This window comes from Lethenteron reissneri, chromosome 44 (genome assembly GCF_015708825.2).
Source record: "Lethenteron reissneri isolate LAM-NWPU_2019-01 chromosome 44, ASM1570882v1, whole genome shotgun sequence".
In the NCBI taxonomy this organism is placed as follows: Eukaryota; Metazoa; Chordata; class Hyperoartia; order Petromyzontiformes; family Petromyzontidae; genus Lethenteron; species Lethenteron reissneri.
The window spans coordinates 3,077,219-3,101,043 of NC_083822.1; the positions used below are offsets into that span (position 1 = coordinate 3,077,219).

At 47.4% G+C, this 23,825-nt stretch overlaps 1 protein-coding gene across 7 annotated transcripts in view; it reads right to left on the minus strand.

Moving 5' to 3' along the window:
• LOC133353469 (ankyrin repeat and fibronectin type-III domain-containing protein 1-like) overlaps positions 1-23,825 on the minus strand; it is a 289,388-nt gene that overhangs the window by 23,296 nt on the left and 242,267 nt on the right. For all 7 annotated transcript variants that reach the window (XM_061569738.1, XM_061569737.1, XM_061569736.1 and 4 more), the window contains 2 exons: positions 4,926-5,025; positions 3,045-3,177 (listed from right to left, as the gene is read on the minus strand). In XM_061569738.1, the coding sequence (XP_061425722.1) occupies positions 3,045-3,177; positions 4,926-5,025 (233 nt within the window). The remainder of the gene's footprint in view (positions 1-3,044; positions 3,178-4,925; positions 5,026-23,825) is intronic.

A 23,825-nucleotide genomic window follows, 5' to 3' on the forward strand; every position in this document is an offset into this window, starting at 1 on the left:
GGAGGCTTTCACGAGCAGTATTATCCATAAGAGGTTTTTTTTGGGTTAGATCGCGTAAATATAAATGTGTCATAATCCTCCACCACGCGACACAGCCAGTAAGGTTTGTCACGTAAGCAATGCGTGCCAATTAGTGACTACTTCAGCCCACCGGGGTGTTGGAGAGTAAATCCACAACATTTACTATTTGTGTATTTACCTTTCAACACACCGGTGGATATCTCAACAAATCTGGCTGTCGCCTGATGACGCTGATTGTAATTACCAGCAGAACGTCATATTCGAATTGTAAATGTTGTGGGTTTACTCTCCAACACACCGGTGTTGCTGTACTAGTAACGAATTGTCATGTTTTGTCTACGTGACAAACCTTACTAATTGGCTGTGTCGGGTAGTGGCGGACTTCACGACACATTTATATTTATGAGATCTAACCCAAAAAAATCGCTATTATTGAACCACAATACCTTGCCGATCTCGTTTTAAACCACCACACAAACTACGGTCATCCTCGCAGCAACGGCTTTTGGCTAATCATTGAACAAAGACGGTCACCGCATCGCCCGGCTCCAGACGCGCTTCTGCGGCCGTCAGGAACGCTCTACCGTCTGATATTAGGAAGCCACTGAAAGTATGCACAAATCTCCATTGAAAACTCATTTGTTTAGAACTGCTTTTTGTGTTTACTTTGTTGTGCTGCCCCTGCAACTCTGATTAGCATGGTTGCCTACGTAAGGTGCGACAGCAGTTCAACATACATACATCGCATACTGGTATGTGGCATCGTTTGAAAATTTGTATTGGTATTGCAATCAAATGCACAATGCACTACTCTGTACCTATCTAACGTGTCTCCCAAGATGGTTGCAATGGCACCGATATTAAGCCCACATACTACAATGTTCTATCACGTAGTTAGCACAGTGGACTTGCAATCCAGAGGTAGCCGGATCAATCTCCCTACTTGACAATTGTCAAGTTTCTGAAATCCGCTCGCCACTGTCCACCCCAGGAGCATAACTGCTGGATAAAATGTGGGTACTCCCATTGGGGTGCTAACACCCATTCACGAACTAAAAGCTACTGTTATAATTATAGAGATGTGTTCCATGACAGTGTTTAGTGATCACTTTGACCATGCCAATGGCACATGATGTTCGACTATTACTAAGTGTTTAAGGGGCTCTTTAAATGCTTGGAAGCAGATGGCACAGATGGCTTAACGACTCTCGAACACACAGAGCCCTCTATGAGTAGCAGGCCCCCCCTCCCCCTCCGATTGCTCTGAAAACATCGCAGGAACACATCCTGACCACCGGCACCACTCCCTTCACAGCATCCCAAGCTGCAAGAAGTAAAACGGAATAATTTACTGCGTCCACATGTACACAGGTGGCATGCTGCACTGGTGTAGTGGTTATCACACTGGACTTGCTATCTAGACGTCGCTGGTTTGATCTCTCAACAATGGACGAGTTTCTTAAACCCCACAGCCTTTGTTCCGCCCAACCGCACAATTGGGTGGCACAGTGCGGCGAGTGGCAAGTGGTCTGTGACACGGTAAAGAGAAATTTAACAAAAACACATTCGGCCAGTGTGGAAGATATGGTCAAAATACCCTCCAGAGGGGCTCTATCTCTACAGGGGCTCTGTAAAGCTCCCTCTAGCGGAGGCCCTTTCGCCAGCAGTGGCATGAACAAATCAGGGCTGCATCTTTTGCCTTTTTTTATCATCAGCTATACATCCAGCTAGTCACACTATTTGGTCAAGTGGGCCACTCCAAAACCTCCTCCGGATTGAGCAGACATGCTCGGGCTGATATTGACAGTGACTGCTTGAGAATTGAAGGATGTGGGGAGAGGGGGAAGTGGGTGGGGAGGGGGGTTGAGGGTTGGTGGGGGGGGGGTACTCTGCATTTTCCTGTTTAATGATCTCTGGGTGAGCCACTGTGCAGCATTGGAGTGGAAAGCAATCGCCAGTGAGAGGCAGGCGAGACCCAAGCTCAGATCACTTCAAAGCAATATGATTAAAGCCTGAAAGAGTTTTTGGCATGGCTGCAAGTACAGACTTAGAATAAAACATCTCACTGATTCAGCCTTCAACTGAACTAAATCAATCCCATCTGAGACCACCGTGAAGGCGCGGTTCAAAAAGAAAATAATTCCCCCCCCCCCCACCCGCACATTTTTTTTTCGCTCCTAAATCACGACGACCTAATTTTCACATTTTACTGAAAAGAGGACCGTGGGTTTCTACGAGTGGGGCACGCAGCCAATTAAACGGAAGCATTTAGCAATCACACAGGGACTCCAAATGAATGAATCACCACCGCGACAGAAAGCAGAATAATCTGTATTTTATCGGTTCCTGGTAATTGCACGGTGGGTTTTGTTGTTGTTCGTAAGTTTTCTTGAGAAGTGCCCTTGAGGTTTCTTTGCCACCTTTGTGCGTGTGACAGCAGCTCTGGAATGCTCAAGTCTCCAACCGGATCGTTCATTGGAAGGGCACACTTCATTATGTCCTTTGGAGGGCTGATATTGTTTAGAGAGGACCCAACGTGCCTGCCATGAGTGATGCCCAGTATATAACAAAACAAAGCCGCGCACTCTTCATGTTTTTTTTAATACAATTAACATACACCACCGTAAAAGAAATATGTTATATATGACATATAAACAGTTTATATGCATAATAGCCAGCGAGTAAATCTCATTGCATGTCTTTCCATAATAAAAAGAAAATTATATGTTTGCTGCACGGATTTCCTGGATTGGTTAAGGTATATTTATTTAATCATAAAGCTTCAAATACAACTTGACTCATATTCAGCCTCTAGATATAAAATGTGTACACGTATAAAGAGGGACGTGGTGTAACGGTTAGCACACTGGACTTGCAATACTTATGTTGCCAGTTCAATATCCTGGTGTGGCAAATAAAACATAAATAGACAAAGTTTCTCAAATACCCCCCCCACCCCACTGCCTCTGCCCACCCAGCAGTATAAATGAGAAGATCCTTGATATATGAAAACAGATACTCACTTTGGTGAACCACAGGAAGTCTTGGTTGAGCGGGCTGGGGTAGGAGTCGTCGATTTCCACCACCGGGATCTGATCTTCGTGTGTGACGAGGACAGTCTCCCCCTGGTAGAACACCGTGGCGAGGTAAAGCCCCCTGCACGGCAGAAGGACACGGGCGGCCCCGCAAGAAAATTTGGATGCCCGAGGATTTGGCTCGAGTCACGGCCATGCCAACCTAGGAGGTGCAGCGATGATGTCGGATCGTGTGCAGGCTGTTAGGCATTCACATCGCAGAACCGCAACAACCACGGCGGTAGCTTGGGGAGGGAGCCTTCGTCCAGCAGCAGTAGATTAACTATTGCTGATGATAATGATAACGACAGCCATGCAGCAACCGGCACACTCTCACATATACACGCATTTAATGACAGCAATGGCACATGACGATGTGATACGTTAATTTACTTAAGAATGTAAAGTTTATATCTATATATGTATCACAAAGTAGGTGTGCATTGATGCGTGCCCAGCCTCCAGCATCCCGCGTCCCTCAATCCCAAGGATGCAAAAAGTTGACAAGAAGAATATCGTGGTGAACGGCGGTGCCTCACGTGGCTGCAGTGTCACGTCAACGAATGACGTGCAACATATGGGCACGCACACCGAAACATACATTGGGGACCGTGACACGGCCTCGCTGCAGCGCGTTCACCGCTGGTTGCAGAAGCTCAATGGTTAAAATCCGGCAAGATGCTGGGGGTCTGGGCATGAAGCGTCGCACACTTACTTTGTGATGTATATTAACTTGACATTCCTCAGTTAATTTAACATATCGCATCGTCATTGGTCATTGCTGTCATGGAATGAATACCCCCGGGTGTGTTAACCGTAAAAACTACGTGCCGTCTGCCTCAGAGTGGACGTTAAATATCCCATGAGGTCACTGCCAGAAGTAAGCCTTTGTGTGCTGGCGTCATGGTGCAAATTGACCAAAATGTGAAAAATTACCGGCAAATTGCTCAATTGGAATATATATTTATATTCTGCAATCATCGCCCCCCCCCATTGCTAATCCTTGCCAGGACCCCATGATCAGCCTTGATCTATCCACTGCTGCACAAAAGCTCCCCCAAGTTTCCACCTTATTTCCTCGAAGCTGCAATGCGACAATCGCCAAGTTCCTGCGCTGATTTCACCACTCAGTCTTCTTGGTGGATGTGGCCCACGCACACAGACGTGACTACTGTTTGAATGTCTCATATTTAACTGTACATCTTGCTACTGTTTTTTTCTTTCTTAAAGAGAGGCACTGGGATAGAGTGTGGCGCTGGGAATGCGACACTTGTGAACCTCCGGTGATCCATTCAGGGACAATGCAGCTGTTGGGATTGTGTGGTCAGCTGTCTTTATGATGGATATAATACCATAGCAACCACAACAGTACAAATCACAGCATTAAACATGATTTTTTTCTCTCTCTAAGTAGCAACGCTCCGGTCCATGGTTGTCTAGCGGTAACGTATTATGAGCGTGCGTTTAACTAAATGTTGTTGTTGTTGTTATTATTGTTCCATGTACTCTTGCCGGAACTTCTCAAGTAGATGCGGATGGTTGTGGGGGGATTGTGGGTGGAAGAGAGGAGTGGCAGGGACAGGGCGGTAAGGGGTGTGAGGGTAATGGGCAGAGGGAAAAATTATGTGAAACAAAATAACAGTTGGAGCACGAGCTACCATACCGATAAACCCGGCTGCATCAGCTAAGGAGCAAGGACATCGGTTGAAACAGGCAGCCTTGTGTAAACGTGACTAAATCAAGCATGCACAATCACACGCACAGAGCCAGAGTCAACCACCCACCCACGTCTGGGCTTCAGCCTCCAAAGATGTAATTACAGTAGTTTACCTTTTCAGACTCTTGACAAACTTGCTGGTTGACTGGAAGAGATACTTGAGGCTCTTGGATACGGAGTGTTTACGGCTTGGACCCTGAATCTTGGAGTTTTCTGCACGAAATAAGAAAGAAAGCAATTATTGCCTCATTTCTCCCTTTCATTTATTTCATTTTGCCGTGGTTTAGTCGCTTTTTTTAGTTTAACAACTTGGAGTTGTCGCGCTGCTGCTACTGCTGCTGGCAGAGACAATGCGCTGCTACATTTTCTACTAAGTGATTTCTATGCTACGAGCCAATTGAGTTGTGTTTGGAGGCTGGCACGAGCTGATACGTGAGCCGTTAGACAAGGCACTTTAAACTGGGTCTTTTTTTTGGTGAAAATTGGTGAAGCTTGCAGCCGATAATTTAGGTGAAATAACATTCAGCATTAATTACATTGGAAGGAATTAAATTCGTTGTAATAAATACTAATGCAAGTGAACTACAAATGGAATGCACGCATTTAGTGTGTTTTGTAATTACTGCACATTAATGCCACAGCTGTAATAAATCACCTTAATATTGGTAAAAAAAATGAAAACAAGACATCAATTGAAGGTGTTGTTCTTGGTAAAAAAAAATACACTTTTTAATTTGCTATAAACAAAATTGTGCAAGGAACACAAATCAAACGATTAAATACACAATTATCCGAACTTTCATCAACATCGTTGGATTATGGACCTCACACTGATTATGTTCAGTGAAAAGAAAACATGATTACGATTTTATTAAGTTGTAATGAAAACATCTAAAGTAGCGCATAGCACAGTGGTTGTTGCTCCAATGTGGTTTTAATTCCCCCCCCCCCTCTTGGTCTTAATAGAGTTCGATGACAGATCGTCTTGTTTAATTCGGGCTTCATTAAAATCTATTTACAAACATTCACTGCACAATTTGGACTCCTCGACTGGCACAGGGCAAGCGGCAGTGATGCACCTAGCCCAATGTGTCTCCCCTGTGCCCTGAACGAGTCGAACGAGATGGCAAACAAATCCATAAGCAAGGCCTACACACATGGAGCAGGCCTTGGAGCTCACTGGTGGGGCCGTGACCCTTATTTCACAGATAAGAGAAGATAATCCTGTTGCAAAACATCATTAAATACAAAAATATAGATCGGAATGTGAACAAAATGTAAAGGAATTAAAACATTGGTCACTATGGATATAGTCTAGTCTTCTGAAAAAATAAATGCTTCAAAATATATTTGTTCTTCAAGGTAAAGGGTGCAGCCCTAGGATTCCTATCCCACTGCTGGTGGAAAAGCCTTCACGAGAGAGAGCGAGCGAGCTCCAGAGAAGCCTTATAGAGGCTGGCCCGACATTGTGGAATACCTGTGAGAATCCACGCTTTACCCCACCACATATGACCTGCCGGTTGACTTTGGTGTATCCACTTATACTGCTGGGCACGCAGAGGTGGGAGGCATTTAATAAACTCACCCATTGCTTCAATTTGTGAGCGCAATGCGAATGCATTGTGCTCATCATTACAGCATGGCACAATCCGTTTGTACTCCTTCAAAGAATAAACTTTTCTACGGCACGAACATTTCGGAAAGTTTAGCCCACCAGGTCCTGATCCCATCCACAAGAGGACGAGAGATGAATCATGCCGCGAGGTCACTTCACCGCGGCTGGTGCCGCGCGATGCTGTAACTCAAGCGAGCGGAGGCGGCCACTGACACGAGGGGCTCACTCTGCCGTGATGGATCGCGCTGCTCGCGGCTTGCACGAGGAAGGCCGAGAGTCGAGAGTGGCGGCGTCCGCCCCGGCGAGCCCCGCCGTTTGTTGATTCGTCACCGAGCATCATGATGCGCACCGTCGCTCGAGGCTGACTGCCAAACGCCGCTTGTTGACACTTAGAGGTGTCACTCGTGCACCACACAGATAGCCGTGTCGTGCAGATCGCCTTCCATGAATTGGCGTCGTCATCAACAGCCACGGTCGATCGGCTGCTGGATGACGGCCTCTCCAAGTCTCAGCAGCAACGGCTTTTGGCTGCCCATCGCACGCTTTCAGACGCGCTTCTGTGGCCGTCTGGAATGCTCTTCCTTCAGATATTAGGAAGCAACTGGAGCTATACGCTTTTAAATCGAGATTGAAAACGCATTTCTTAGGAACTGCGTTTTGTTTAGTTTGTTGTCCTTCCCCCGCACCTCCGATTATCACGGTTGGCAAAGTACGGTGTGAAAGAAGATCAACATGCATCCATCTCAAAATCATTTGATAACATTATCTACTTAGCACCTGCACACACGCTGATTTAATTGCTCCAACTCCTGGGTGGCAACTTCGTAGACACGTTCCAATCATTGGCTGCCAACTCCATCATTATATTTGACCATAATCCATCATCCCTTTTAGGGATGTGTCTTTCCTAAGCGCACTTACTTTGCTTCAGCATTTCAATTATGTCTTTGGCCTGCATATGATTTTCGAATAAATGTGTTCCTCTTTATATCACTCGATGTAATTCCAAGCATGGATCCCTCCATGTGTCTTTGTATAATTTTCAGTTTTGTACATTTTTTAGGTAGTCAATTAACTTTGCTTTGTTCATATTCATCTTTAGCCCAATTTTTCAGTCTTTTTAACGAAGTACTAACATTTTCTGCAGTTCATTCCCACTGGAAGTTATAATCACTGTTACCGGCAAAATATGACATGGTTATATAACGTCACAATTTTAATGGCGTATATCATTATTACTCTTTGGTTCTTTCGGTCAATTCACGTAAAAAGAAAATAAATTAAATTATTATTTTCTTTTTACGTGAACTTTACCGAAAGAACCAAAGAGTAATTCTTGCAGTCACAAAAGCTTCAAATCAAGTTTGTATATCATTGTTATTCGTGTAACTGACAGTACGTGTGCTCTATATGCATTACAGGTTGTAATTATTATGAAAACCGATGGCAGCAGGGTTATGATGAGTGAACTGCAGTTGATAATCTTACAAGTAATTTATAATCATAATGGAAGTACAGTGGTGCACAAATAATACAATACAAATGTGAAAAACAATTGCAAGATTGTGAGAAACAAAATTCATGATAATCATCAAATTGTGATATTTGGTATGGTATTCTATCTTCAGTTTAACATGTAAGCATTCGCAACCAATATTATCCATCATAGAGGTTTTGGGTGAGATCGTGTAAACGTGTCATTAAACCCGCCACCACCCGACACAGCCAATTAGTGAGGTTTGTTACGTAAACAAAACATGCCAACTTGTTGCTCTCCAACACACCTGTGGAATTTGTTTACGTGACAAACCGTACTCATTGGCTGTGTCAGGTGGTGGCGGGTTTAACGACACATTTATATTTACGCGATCTAATCCAAAAGACCTCAATCATTATATCTTCGTTGCAACCTGAAGCTAAAATAATGGCACCTTATCCGCATGAGCTAGGCTTACATGGAACAGCTCTTCCAGCACTGAGTGTGGCACCGGATTCTTTTTGACCAGACCCAATACAAAGATCCAGTCACACAAAAACCCTCTAAAGAGAATATAGGGGTGGAGGGAGGGGGAAATTATATTGTTCGGAAATGCAATGTATACAATTTGCATACCTTCATTTAACGCCATGTGACCTAATAACTTTTTGGAGCTTTCAAAATGCATGTTCCCATAGTATTTTATTTTATGTCTATTATTACAAAATATTTCGCTGAAGGCATTCGCAATGGGTCTAGCATTATTATACAATCCAGTGCTAGAGTTGTCGCATTCTTAAAAGTTTCACAATTGTGTCTCAAGCAAGTTTTGCAATAAATGCTACGAAACGAATCAACTGTGCACGTTTTAAACGGGCAAGAGTTCTGAAAGCTTAGTTTTCTATATTTTGACATGTCCTTCTGGCATCTGCTTAAGAATGCTGCGTTGTTTTTATTTTGCCTCTCCAAACCTTGAATATAGTGCCTTTGTAGTAAGTATATGGAGGCTTGACGACAGGATCGGAGGCACACTTATTTATTACACCAACACAGTTATTACAGGTCACTTGGCTACAGGGATTTCTCGACAGCTAACCCCTCTAACCTATACCAATTCCTCCACTACGGGACTAGGGGAGGCTATCTGTCCTAGCTTGGTTAAGCTGGGATCCCGGCTCCCTGAGTCACCAGACCAGCTTCGTCTGGGCTCTCGGGGCCACGCCACCGGCTTGCCCTGGTCGGCCCTTATAAGGACAGCGAGCCAGGGGAGCTCTGGGGCCTACACTAGCTGGTCTTCCGTCTTCTCTGGTTAAAGCTGAGTCCCGACCTCGAGCCCTCGAGCTCATCACCTTTTATAGGACTCGCCCCCGAGGGGGGGCCCGTGGGGGATACACATGCGGACGTCGGTGCGAGCGCCACCCTTGTGTACGGCCGTAACCCCGCCCCTTGTGTTTGTTGGCCATCCGTGGCCATGCATAATCACACCTCAACATTCGTAGCCATGCGCAATTACACCTCTACATCACCACCCCCTGTACAGCTTGCAGCCGTCCCTGGCTGCAAAAAAAATCTGAATAAAGGTGCATCCCTCACGAAAACCCCGTGTGTGTGCCTCGCGTAATTTTTAACAAGAACAAGAGAACCTCAACAAGAACAACAACAGGAAGAGAGAGAGAGAGAGAAAAAAAATAACCCGACGCACCCCCCCCGAATAAATACCCCAAAACCAACATATATACACACACTCCGGACGCCACCCCTCCCATTGTCCGCAAGGCCCCCCAACGGCCGACCTCACAATAGTCTGCGCGTTTTGGCGCGCGTTCTCGCGGCGGGCCCGTCACAAGGGCCCGTCCTGGCACGCTCAGTGACGGTTGTTGACGGTCCGGGTGCAAGAGAGTCAGGCGTCGCTGCCGAGTGACCCCCGACCCCTCCGGGAGGGGTTGGTGGGTGTGGACCCGTCACTCCTGTTGCGCCTGGGGACGGAACAGTTGATGTCGGGTTAGGCGAGTGCAGCGACGTCGGGGAGTCGGCGGAACCCTCACACGTTTGGCCATGCGTGTGTGTGTGTGAACCACGGGGCGGCGCGATGAATGGTTTCAACCTTGAGGGGTGCACATACCACCGGCGCCTCCCCCATTTGACGCGAACACATTGCGGCCGCAAAACCTGCACGACCTCCACTGGCCCCCGCCACGGCCGTACCAATTTCGACGAGGTTGCCAGCGGCACCTGAGGACAGTGCAACCACGCCCTGTCCCCTGGTTCCCATTTGGACCACCTGCACCCGCCCCAACCGAAGCCTCTCGTTCGCCTTCTGGCGGAGTTCAGAATTTTGCACGGCCGCTTCCCGCGCCTCAGACAATTGAGCGATGTTAAATTTAACGTGTTCGGACAAATTAGACTTCGCCTGGAGCGCCGAGAGCTTCAGCTGGGTCGCCACAGGGGGGTTAACTTCGCGCCCATACATTAAAAAGAAAGGGGAAAATCCGGTGGCCGCATGGGGAGCCATTCTGTAGGCCTGCAACACACCGGCTATGCGGAGGTCCCAATCCGTCTGGGATACCGACACCTGCTGGGACAGCATGGACGTGATGGTCCGATGCAGCCGTTCCACCATCCCGTCAGTTTGTGGGTGATACGGAGAGGTCCGAACCTTCTCCATACCCAAGAGGTCGCACACCTCACGTAGGAGTTTACCAGAAAAATTCCTACCCTGGTCAGTAAGCAGCCGTTCCGGAGCACCCTTGTCGAGGACATAGCCCTGGACAAAGGCCTCCGCGATGGCTGCTGCCGACTGGTTCGCCAGGGGCCAGGCCATAGGCCATCTCGTGAAGTATTCAACCCCCGTTAGTAAATACCTATTGCCCCTGGGTGTAGCGGGAAATGGGCCAAGTATGTCCAGAGCGACGAGCTCGTTAACCCGGGAAACTTTTATGGACTGCAGCGGAGGGTTGGACCCCCTAGCAGGTGGCTTCCTCTGCGCGCATTGCGTGCATGACCCCAAGAGATCCCCCACGTCCTTTTCCATGCCCGGCCAGAAGAAATCTAGCTGGAGCGTGGCAAAGGTCTTATGAACCCCCAAGTGCAGAAGCCGCTCATGAACAGCCCATACCACCTTACCCCTTAAAGCAGCAGGCACCACGAGCCGCTGGCGCCGGGTTCTACCATCCCAGTGCATTAAAAGTCCCTGGAACAACCCCCACGAGTCAACGTTTTCCACCCCCTGGCCAACCCCCCCGGCGCGACGGCGCAGAGCGAGGAGGGAGGTGTCCTCCATTTGGAGGCGACCCCATTCCGCGACCGACAACCCCAGCAACGAATCCCTCCCTTCTTGCTCGATAGGACCCGAGACCGAAGGCGCATCGGCAGCGGCCACGAGGACCGAATCGGTGGTGACGTTCGGAGACCTACAACGCCCCGAACCCAAGAGGCACGCGCACTCCGAAGTGGGTGGCAATCGCGACAGGGCGTCAGCGTTCGTGTGGCGGAGACCCTTACGATATGTGGTGACAAAGTCATAGTCTTGGAGAATCTCCAACCATCGAGACAACTGGCCCGATGGTTGTTGAACCCGCAGGGCGTATTGTAGGGCCGCATGATCTGTACGGACGGTGAACCGCCGACCGTACAGATACGGGCGGTACTGCTGAATGAAATAAACAATCGCCAATAATTCCCGACGGGTAACGCAGTACCGCTGTTCGGCTGGAGACAGTACCCGACTACCGTAAGCCACCACATGCTCTACGCCCCCAATGAGCTGGGACAGCACGCCCCCGATGCCCGTGTTACTTGCATCTGTATCGAGCAAGAAGGGTTGTGAAAAATCTGGGTAATTCAACGGCGGAGCCCCCACCAAAGCATTCCGGAGGGCGCGAAAAGAAGCCTCCTCCTCCGGCCCCCAATGAAACCTGACTCCCTTGGATGTCAAGGCATGCAATGGTTTCGCAATCGTAGCGAAGTCAGCCACAAATCGCCGATAATACGACGCGAACCCAATGAAACTCCTGACCTCTCCCACAGAGGTGGGAGTCGGCCAGGAGCTGACGCATTCCGTTTTGGCGGGATCAGTGGATATCCCCGAGCGCCCAACAATGTGACCCAAATATCGCACCGATTCGCGGAGTAAATGGCACTTCTGTGGTTTAAATTTCAAATTGGCAGCCCGCATTTTGAGAAAAACAGCACGCAACCTCTGGAGGTGTTCCTCGAAGGATTTGCTAAAGACGATGACATCGTCTAAGTAAATCAAACACGAATCCCATTGCAAACCTGCCAAGACCAATTCCATTAACCGCTGAAAAGTTGCCGGCGCAGAATGTAAACCCATCGGCAAGCGGTTAAATTGGAAGAGACCTTGCGGTGTACGAAAAGCAGTCTTAGGTTTTGATTCGTCATCCAGAGGAAGCTGCCAGAATCCAGATAGCAAATCGAGAGTGGAAAAGAATCGCGCCCCTGCCAAGGCATCGAGCGACTCATCCATTCGAGGAAGCGGGTACGCATCTGCCACAGAGATTTTGTTCAGACGCCGAAAGTCGACACAAAACCGCAGTGAGCCGTCGTGTTTTTTCACCAAAACGATCGGCGCGCCCCACGGGCTGTTGGAAGGGGAAATGATATCGGCGGCTAGCATGTCATCAACCGGTCGATTTGATATGATCCTTTTCGGCGGGACTCAACCGAAAGGGATTTTGGCGGATTGGCGCGCTGTCACCCGTGTCAATATGGTGTCGCAGCAATTTAGTACAACCAATATCAAATTTGTGTTGACTAAAAACGTCAGCAAATTCGCTCAGGAGAACTCGCAGCTGCGCGCGCTGCGAGTCGGACAGGTCCACTGAACCCGCGCAAAGCGCATCCAGCCATCCGTCATCACAGTCCGAATGCGGTCGCGACGGAGGATCGGTGGATACCTGACCCACGAGTGGTTCCTCATAGGGTACCGGCGTTGCGTGTGCAAGCACGGTCCCTTGAGGAACCACGGCCGTTCGCGATCCCACATTAAGGACTGCAAGGAAGGGGTCCCCATCCCCTCTCACCATGGTCTGAGCCGCGAGCAAATCGGGTCCATTTACCCCGGCCCGAGATGTTCCCAACAGGACCCCCCGATCCGCAACCCCTTCATTAAACGGCCGACGCAACCTAAGAGGGACGAGCATCTGAGCCCCCGGAGGTACGCGCACAGTTTTTGTCACGAGCGCCTGCACGGTGGCAAACGCCCAACGCTCCGTGGTGGGGGAAGACAAAAATGTAACGCGTCGGCCCGATGGGAGCTCAATGCACCCCTGGTCAATCAGGATACGGATGGGCATTTTGGCCAAAAAATCCGTCCCCAACAGGCACGGAACCGCGAGTGAGGAGGAAACCAAAACAGGCCCGGATAATTTAATGTCTCCAATGCAGATAGTGGCACGGATTTGCCCAATAATGCCCAGCGAGCCCCCGTTAGCAGCATAGCATGGCACGTCAACAGGGAGCAAGGGACGACTTTGAACGGGAAGGATGTTATAAATCAAATCAGATATAATGGTCGCCGATGCCCGTGTCAATTAAAATCCGCACCTCTACCCCATCAATATGACCGACCACAACCGATGATCCCGCCGACGCAGCAACGACACGATGGGCGAGCTCCGACCACTGACCCGGTTGGAGCGCTCGCTGCATTATAGAACAATCGCGCGCGACGGACGGGGAATTTGGAGCCCTGTTTGGTTGAGCGCGTGAGTGTGTGTCGGATGTGTGCGTGGGCCAAACGTGTGAGGTGCCGCGACTCGCCGTATTTCTCTGCTGGAGCTTGGGAGGAGACGGCGTGGCGTCCTGACGAGGTGTCGCCCCGCGCTGACGGGGAGCCCGGCATCCTGACGCAACGTGGCCTTGCAGGCCACAGTTGTAGCAGCGTGTGAGCGCCCCCGATGTCCTGGGCTGCTCCTGGCGGCTCGGTCCATTCCGAGCCTGTGGTGCCGCCGATCTCCATTCCCCTCGCCGCTCCACCCCGCAGACCTCCTCCGATGGGAGGGCGGTAGCCGCCATGGCATGGCTGGCCGCCCCCTTTGCCGCCTTTCGACGTAGGGACCGCAAGCCCCCGTGGATGTGGCGCGCGACCAGCAGGGACGACATCTCCGCGTCGTCTTGAGCCAGGACGTTGACGTCCAGCTCATCAGCGAGTAGCAGCAGTTTCTCAGCCACCATGGCATCCACTCCTTCCTCGTCCATCCTTGGAAAAGCAGCCTTCGCCAGGGCCAGGAGAGCTGTCCGGAAGGCCAGGGGCGATTCGTTGGCGCCCCGACGCCGATCATGGAACAGCTGCCTGCAGTCCGAAGGCGGCCCATAGACGGCTGACAGCAGCTGCAACGCCAGGTGTAAAGTGGCGCGCTTTTCCCTCGGCGCCGAGGTGAGGGTAGCCAGGGCGTCGTTGTCCAGCATCGCTGGCAGCGCGCGTAGAGCCTCGGCGTCCGACCAGTTCGCCATCTCTTGATGAGCGATGAACCGTCTCTTGAAACCGCCCCAGTCTCCGTCTGCGCCCACGAATTCTTTAAGAGGCGGCAGACGCTGTTGTAAGGCGGCGTCCGTGGCTGCAGAACGCTCTCCGTCGCTCCCCGCCGATGATACAGTGTGGGCGGGCTGTGAGCATGGCATCGCCGGTCGCTCTGATGTTGACGCGCCGGCCGGTGTTGATGACGTCACGGCTTGTGCTTGGCGCTCAGCAGACACGTGACGCGGCCCGGCCCCGCCCTCCGCTCGCACTGTAGCGATGGCGGGAAATTTGACCGCGAGCCGCGTCGGGGTGGCGGGAAACGTTGCCCCGCGTCGGCTGCCGTCGTCGACCCGCGCTGCTCCTCCAGCCCCCAGCCGCGTGATCTCCTCCAACGCGGCGGCCGCGGCGTAGAGCAGTTCCGCCAGGCGGGAGTGGGCCAGCCGAAGTCCTTCGGCCGACGCATCCCCCCCCTCTTGTCGTGGCGGCGCGGGCGTACTCGGCCCCGGCAGCTCCGATCCGACCCCGGCCATCTCTGGTGGTGATTCGGCCGCGGCGTCTTCCATCTCCGACTCCCTGGTACGTGTCGTCCCTCGTGTGTCCATCGTTGGACGTTTTACTTCTGACACCAGATGTAGTAAGTATATGGAGGCTTGACGACAGGATCGGAGGCACACTTATTTATTACACCAACACAGTTATTACAGGTCACTTGGCTACAGGGATTTCTCGACAGCTAACCCCTCTAACCTATACCAATTCCTCCACTACGGGACTAGGGGAGGCTATCTGTCCCAGCTTGGTTAAGCTGGGATCCCGGCTCCCTGAGTCACCAGACCAGCTTCGTCTGGGCTCTCGGGGCCACGCCACCGGCTTGCCCTGGTCGGCCCTTATAAGGACAGCGAGCCAGGGGAGCTCTGGGGCCTACACTAGCTGGTCTTCCGTCTTCTCTGGTTAAAGCTGAGTCCCGACCTCGAGCCCTCGAGCTCATCACCTTTTATAGGACTCGCCCCCGAGGGGGGGCCCGTGGGGGATACACATGCGGACGTCGGTGCGAGTGCCACCCTTGTGTACGGCCGTAACCCCGCCCCTTGTGTTTGTTGGCCATCCGTGGCCATGCATAATCACACCTCAACATTCGTAGCCATGCGCAATTACACCTCTACACCTTGATAATCGTGCTTACCCATAAATCATAGACTGGTCGAGAAGGAATCTAATTCGAGCATTAACTCACACGTATACATTGGCAAATTATTACATTAAAATAAAATGCGCTACACACATACAGCAGTTATATGGTGGCCCAGTGATGAGCACACTGCATGGTGAAGCCAACAACTTGAGTTTTATTCCCAGTCATGGGAAAAATCAGTGGTGAGTAAAGTCTGAACTGGTCCCGAGCCTTACCCCTTTCACCAACATGTACTGACCAGCGTGGTGAAGTATGGTCAAACAACCCCCATGACTAACAGTGTGGGGAGGCATTCATCCAATCAGTGGATTGACACGTAATGCTAAATCACCGTTATTATGTGTATATATGTACAATATAACGTGGAAAATGCACAACTGGACATTCACTTGTGAATAAAATATATCCTTTTAAAACTGCTTATATATGTGAGTGTGTGCCTGTGTATGTGTGGGGAGCGGTAGTGTAGCGGTTAGCGCGCTGCGCTATGAACCTGGCGACCCGGGTTCGATTCCCGCTCACGGCTAACACCAGTGACGATTATCTGAACCGGTCCTGGGCCTCCCCTAGGTCGACTCAGCCTTAAATGAGTACCTGGTGCGGTGTGTAAACATCGCCACTAGGGAGACAAAGGCGGTCGGGCGTGGTGCTGGCCACCCACCCCCTCGTGTACCGTTCCGGCCTTCATAGGTGCTCGCTAACAGCACTTGCCCCTACAGTCTGTTCAGGCTATACGGGGGATCTTTGTCTTTGTCTATCTTTGTGTGCATCACCCTCCGTGTTAATGTGTGTGCATGTCTGTGTTTGAAAGCATCCCACACATTTGAACCCCTTTGTTGCCACAGTCAGTGGAAGTGTAAGAGCTTACTCTGCAATGTGGCTTAACCAAAATAGTGGCTTTAAACTGGACACATGCATAAGTCTCCCAGTCAGGAAAAATTAAACTTTGAAAATAAATTGATGGTCATTTGTCTCCACGCTTTTTTGGCTACGTTTTCCGAAATCGTACATTTCATGCGATTCTGCAGCCACCCATCTACTACAGCTTATCTCAGACATGCCTTAGTAAAACACAGCAATAAAATCGATGATGACAGGTCGTAACAGCCTTGGAAGGCAAAACATACGTACATACACACAGCCATGTACAAACACACACACACACGTCTATACGGCAACTGAAGACGGTTTCATTATCTTAAATAATGTCAGACTTCCCATAAAAATTGCTTCCAACAGTTGGAAACAGACCAAAGGCAAAATAAAATATCAGCCATTGGAGAAAAATGTAAGCAACTGAATCCAGCGGTAAGTACGTATGCATTTTGAGCTGTCGTTATGATGATCATTACGATGGTGACCGTGATGCTGATGATGATATACACATCGTTAATGCAACTTGTTATTTAGAATGCCGGGGAAGAAAAAAAAGTGTAAAGATGACTCTCATGGGAATGTGTGGAATTCCTCTCAACTTTTCTCAAAGCAGAGAACGCATTCCGAATGCGTGCTTGCTAATATGGCGTACACTATTCAACCTCGCTAAGAGTTATCTAAAAAAACGTTCAAAAGGGTAAAGAAGTGCTGCATACATATCATGCACATTGACATTTATATCGTGGTTACGGATTACTGTTTATATAAACAACTTATATAGGATTTGTTTTATTTTAACCTTTGGTTTCTGAACAGCTTAAATAACATTATAATATTTTTTTGCATTTTTGTAACCCGTAGCCAATACCAGAGCTTCTAAACCTTAAATGGGGAAATAACAATGTTTGGTGCATATGATCATTATTGAGGATTGTACTCTAATATCCAGTGTGACGAAAACATGATCTAGTGTACTCGCAGATAGGATTTAAGACACTAGTTCAGTAATTTTTGCGAAGTTATTTATTCATAATTATTCGGTATACCATTTCATGGTCTCATAATTTGAACTAATGATTGCTGATGCACAGCTAAGCATTCGACTAATAATTGGCTTGATGAAATTGGGGATGAATGGGGTATTGAGCATAACGAAGGTAAACATTTAAAATGTGAGTTTATCACACCGGAGCAGAGCAAAACATCTGTATTAACCGCCCGGCTGAATGAGAGTCTTTATGCCAACAAGTAGAGAGCTCGTGGCGCTGCAGCGAGTCAGCGGCACACAAGCAGCCTCCTTACAAGATGAGATTAACAGAAATTGGTCCGCGGAAAAAGTCTTATCATTAAGGAGGGGGGGGGGGGGAATAAGAAAAAAGTGACAGACAGTGGAGTCTTTTCAAGTGGATAAAACACTCCCTGGTGGAAACGACTGCTGATGAATGCTCCATGGCTGCAGGCCACGAACTGCGCGCTTATTTGCTTTAAAGAACACGGCTCTGTGCAAACACGTTTTTCACCACCTAGGCCAGCAGTTACGCCTGCTGGCCACACAGGGACTCTTTTATTTTGAGCTCCGTCGACAGGAGAAGGAGTTGGGGGGCAGGGGGGGGGAGATTGGGTGGGCGGGTGAGCGGGTTTACGGTTTACGTTGGGGGAGATGTGCTTAGGTGGCTTTGGTTCCTCGTGCGGGCCTAGTGTCAGCCCTTGCTTGTTTTCTTTCTCTTTATTTTATTTTGTTTCGCGAACCTCCTGTGTATTGGTGGCATAACAAGCCTCTTCCGGAGTCGTCTTGGCGCCTGCCTTCAATAAGCAGTTGGGGCCAAAGCTGCCTCGGTGCTCAGGCTGTGATGATGTCACACGCGACACAACCACGCTGTCAGAAGCAATCTGGCCGCACGGCATTTACAAACTCTAGAACTAACGTTGCATTCAATCAATATTATAGAGCAGTCTACTGGCACGCAAACTTATCCCACCCACGCAAATAAGCAGTTGGGTTTTAGGCTTTTTTCCCCCCTTTCAAATCACTCCCTGTTCTGTGTTTATGGACAGTATGTGTTTTTGCAACCATACCTTGCATTTTCCACTGGCTTAGGACCATTTTTCGTAAATTATATGGATAATCGCTTTTGACATAATTAGATGGCAGTACTACTCGGCCCTTTATTGCTTATTTCTCAAAAAGTCACTGTTGAATTGGCCTTTTGATACCCATAAGGGTTTGTTTACTTAAGAAAAGTTCCAATATTCATGGGGTTACTACAAGTGACCGAGGGAAAGGTGGATATTGCGAGGTGAGCTATTGATCACAAACAGATTGTGCATTTGCCTACAAATCAGAGCATTTCATATTCAGTAGCGGTGACATTTCTCTGCTGTCTAAGTCACAGTTTTGTGGTCTAGCAGGCGAACATATGAAGAAAAATAATAATTGAACACAAATGTATTTGACGCTACGTAATTTGCTCAACAAGCCGCTCATCTCTCTGTTGTTGGGCTGTACCGCGTGCCGTGGCTGTGCTGTTTGGCACGATGTCCGATATTTTGCTCCACGTACTGGAGAAGCTCCCAGCGTGTGGAGCAAAACGTCGGACATCGTGCCAAACAGCATGGTCTACAACCCAAGAAATACATCAGAGCTAAGCAGCTCAACTCTGAAACCCGTCTACCCGATGTTGTACAATAATACAGTTAACACGACTTGAGTCATATGCACTACAATAGTTTTTAACGTGTATTCTTTATATTGAATAAGCAATATGTTATTTCAATTATAATTCTTCTTCTTCTCAAAACGTCAATCAATACCTTTACTGTCTCTTTAAAAGGTATATCTACACATGGGATATTAGAGTGACAGAGTTTAAACCTTTCAGTTGAAAATATTGTGGAATAAAAATCCGATGTGATTAATAGATTTTTTTAGCAACATTTTGGAGAGAGGAAAAGCTCAACTGGCAGAATTTCCAAGGTATTTTGGCATTTCATGTAAAAGTCTAATTAGGAAATTAGGACTACATTTATGCTATTCATTATTTGTAAATAGTAGCAGTAAATACCATCAACTAGGGACAAAAGCCCTATTTATAAAGCACATTTTTTTTTACTTAGAAATATGAAAATCATCACTGACCCTTATCTATCCACTGCTGCATGATGTCCTCCCCAAACTGCAGCCATCCCCCACGGCCCTGTGATGTAACGATCACAGTTCGTGAACGTGAGCTGATAGACGGAAGCTTGTGTTGCCTCCGAAACGTCGTGATTTAATTAATTAATTTTTTTACCTACGTGACTTTACCGAAAAATCATGAAAACTTCAAATCTAGAATTATGAGCTGATTCTGCTCGCTCCCCTTGGCAAACGTACTCTCACGTGTGTCTCTCTCCTTTGGTTGCAACTCTGTCGTTAGTTTTGACCATCTGGTCGTCATTCCTTCGAGCGACGCATCCTGCCCAAGCACCACTAGTCCTAACGGTCAACGTGATTTTTTCCTAACTCACATATATATTTATATTTTCCTGAATCCACGTAGTCCTCTCCCAGTCTCTCAAAGTTATTCCAAGCATGTACATACTTCTTTAGGCACATTGGTATTTGCCTTTTTTATTGTTAAGTTCAGATGTTTAATAGTGCCAAATATTATATGGTCGTTGGTTTGTGTTGTTTTTTTTATATTCCCTGGCACAGTTTATGAAAATCGAAGCAAGTTAAATAGCTCCTGAATATGTTTGCAATTGAAGAGCAATGGAGAAGTTTATTTATGACCTGTTATTATAATCAGATAAACTTGTTTGGCTTTTGGATGAATAAATTCGGTTGTAATAAAAAACAAATATATATCTTGACATTTAACTTTTTCATTATTTTAGCGAAATATATTTAAGAGGCTATTTTATGTCCGATTGTAAAAAAAAAACCTGCACCAAAGGAAAATAATTGCGACGACAAAGATTTGCTTCTGTTCGTTTCTCAGACCGCCTGTTCTGGCGAGGGTCGTGGCAGCAGCATGTTGAGTCATTACAACTTGGACAGTCATTCACAAGTGCATTGACAAAGATTTGGTGAAACTAGAATTGTGAAAGGTTCATATGAAAGTGACACTTGTCAGAAATGTTCTACTGTTTGGTGAGAGAGAAATATCCTCAAAATCAATATACAAATCTAAATCAATAAAGACTTTGTCACTGCATCATCCAAAAATGTAAAAAATGTGCCTTTAATAATTCACATGGGATTTCACAATTTCACAAGTGACCTGTCAACAAAATTACCACACTGACTGGGACGGAACTCAAAAGCCATCAATGCCATTGTGCATCAGTAATCATCCACTTTCGCCATGTCGTGGAATGCCAAGAATGTACACTCATTTGTTGTGAGAACATTATTGGGCGATGTCGCAGCCATTGCGCTTACGCCGAAATGCATCTTGCAGAAGCTTCCTCTTCACTCTGTATCATGCGCGAGCTCAGGCAAGACGCCTGCCTTCCAAGCCAGTCCAAACGCTGCACACACACTAGAGTCGTGTGCCTTGGCATGAGACTTGAAGAGGAGGAGGAGGAGTAGGCGATGGGTGGAGTAGGGGTGCGGAGGGGCTTTAAGGGGGAGCAGGAGGGGTCAGCGTGGCATATCGAAGAGCTGGAGGCTGGTGAACGGGTGGAGGGGGGGGGGTCCCTAAACCGCAACACTCTCGCACTCACTGCCGTCTGGCCACGTCGCGTGCCAGGACAAGACCCTTGATTTGTTGGGTAAATATTATGAAGCAGGAATCAATAGGCCACCAGTCTCGCCTCCAAATTTGAGGCGCCGAGCAGCCGAGCGGCAGCCGCCCGAGGCAGCGTCGTGCGTGCGCGTTGGCGTGGCCGGCACCACGAAACCTTCCTCTGCCCACACAAATGGATGCGGGTGGGGTGGCGGGCGGCCCCATTTCAGCCCAACGTTTCGAGGCGATCGGCGCGGGGCGGCACTTTTTTTTGTCTTTCCCCTCTCCACTCTCCTCTTTGCGCCTGAATGAGCGCAAACATTTGTGCAATGGGCCTGCAGTAATTTCCAAGCTCTGCTTCAGGTTCTGTTTTACTTAGATGCCAGATCGACGCAGATAAATAAACCTGCTATATAAAAAAGAAAAATTTGTTTGAAAAACAAAAAAAAACACGCCAAAAAAATATTGGCGGTGGGGGGAAGGAAAAACTAAAAACAAGAAGGGGGAAAACAAATCGAGAAAGATTGCCATCGTAATTTGTATGCTTTTATAAAGATTTTCGGCGTCGGTGCTTTTTTTAAATTTTAGGAAAAAAATAAAACGTTAGTGATTTTTTTAAAGGTTCAATTGTTTTCTCTCCTTCACGCACAGTGCAGTGATCGTGGTGGATAGAGGGATAGAGGTGTAGGTGCAGCCCTGACATTACTTTCTCGGGCTGCCGCGGGTGGTGGTGGAAGGGCCTCCACTATAGGGAACTATAGCGTGTCCCTCTAAACTCTAAAGAGTCAGACACATACAGAATATAAAATACACATTTTTTCCACGAATGTCCTAAAGTTTTACAAGGGAACATAGTAAGGTGGTCAGGTTCCTTCATATACAGATTCTTGGCATAAAAAAATGCCTTTGTACCTTTTAAAACATCAAAACCCTGCCTACACCTTATCATTGATATTTGGGTAAAAGCCAAATAGTGCACGGGGTGAAGTTCTTACAGCTTTATCACTCGATTTATTTGTTTAAGTTTGAAAACGTGTGCGAATGTACCTGAAGTGCAATCAGGGCTCCGTTTCTCAATGTTTTTGGCCAATGCTTAATATGTGTACACAAACCACAGCCATGCACTTTGAAGGGGTGGTCTGTTTACACAGTAATCACATCAAATATCATGGAGTAAGTATGTAAACTAAGAGAATTGCATCATTAATCATTCCCTTTGGAGATTAAATAGAAACACACGCGCGTGCACACCGCACACACACACGCGCGCACTCCTGGCCACTTAATATTAATAGCGCATGTAAAACTGGTACAGAATGTTGTGGTCATTCCACATTCTAACATATGACTGCTGCTGGGATCTGGCTGGCTGTGGAAGGGTATGTCTGCAATCTAGCATCTTGTTAGAGGTGGCGGGTTTGGAGGGTCACACAGGGAGTGTGACAATTATGTGTGAAACATCCGCACATATCGGTTGGCAGGTTTCCCACCCGATCCGTGTGCAGTTTTCTCCAAGCATTCTGATTTTTTCCCCACAAGAAAACAAAAAAAAACTAAACACAAAAAAAGAATTGGACAAACATCCCCCGCAGGTCCCTATTGAAAAAAAAATCTTGGAACACTGTGAAATTTTTCCTGAGCAAGCAAATAAATTGAAATTAATATATGTTGATTCTGTTTCTCTGCATTTTGCCCTATACTGGGCTCATGGTGTGAAAGTTACTGTAATGTGTGTGTGGGTGGGTGGACCCACCACCACAGAGGGTGTCTTTATACAGTCTGACACGACATGACATATTAATAAAGTAATTCCTTGTAACAACACAACTCGCCTCTAAAATAAGAACAAGTTATTACTCTACTTACTTGAATTATATTATTAGTTCATGGATTAAATAAATCAATGCACTGTTAAACTGAAAGTTCAGACTTTTTAAAGGGGTGCACGAGAAATGAAAATAATAATAAATGTGGAAAAAATACTTCTGTAATATTTAAAAAGCTTTTAAGTCTAGCAAGGCAGAAACATTGCTGCCTAGATGTCAAAAACTATGCAAATACATCAAATAGGACATGAAATACAAAGTATATGTTTAAATGTTATTGCTTTGTGGATAAACATACCAGTGGTGTTTTTGTAGTGGCTTGAAAGTGTTCGCATTTAAATCGGTTTTGTGCGAGTGTCAGGCATTTCTGAGGCTATTTAACTACTGAGGCCTACTCTAGGCCTCACCCATCCGTGTAGATGTTTCATTTTCTGAAATGTGATGCTCAATATTATCTAAAAGCAAAGTAGATAAAGGGTGTATAATTTAATTTTATTCTCAGTAGACGTATTCGCTTATCGTGAAATACACAAATGCGCAAAGTTTGACTTTGGACTAGACGCCATGGTATGGATTCCCTCTGAAATTATTGTTTTAAACCAAACTGAAACGAGTTCAGGATTGATGGTTTTTTCTGCAGATTTCAAGAAAAAAAGAACTTATCTGATTGAAAAATACTAAACTTTGTTACTTTCACCGCTTCAGCCCAAAATGCCAACTTTGGTAACCTTTCAAAATAATGGGTGTGCTTCAAAAATATGGGCAAGCATACTGGAGAGGTTTTTTTTCTCCAAAAGATGAATTACAATTTCTTTCCATTGCATGTAATAGGTGTGT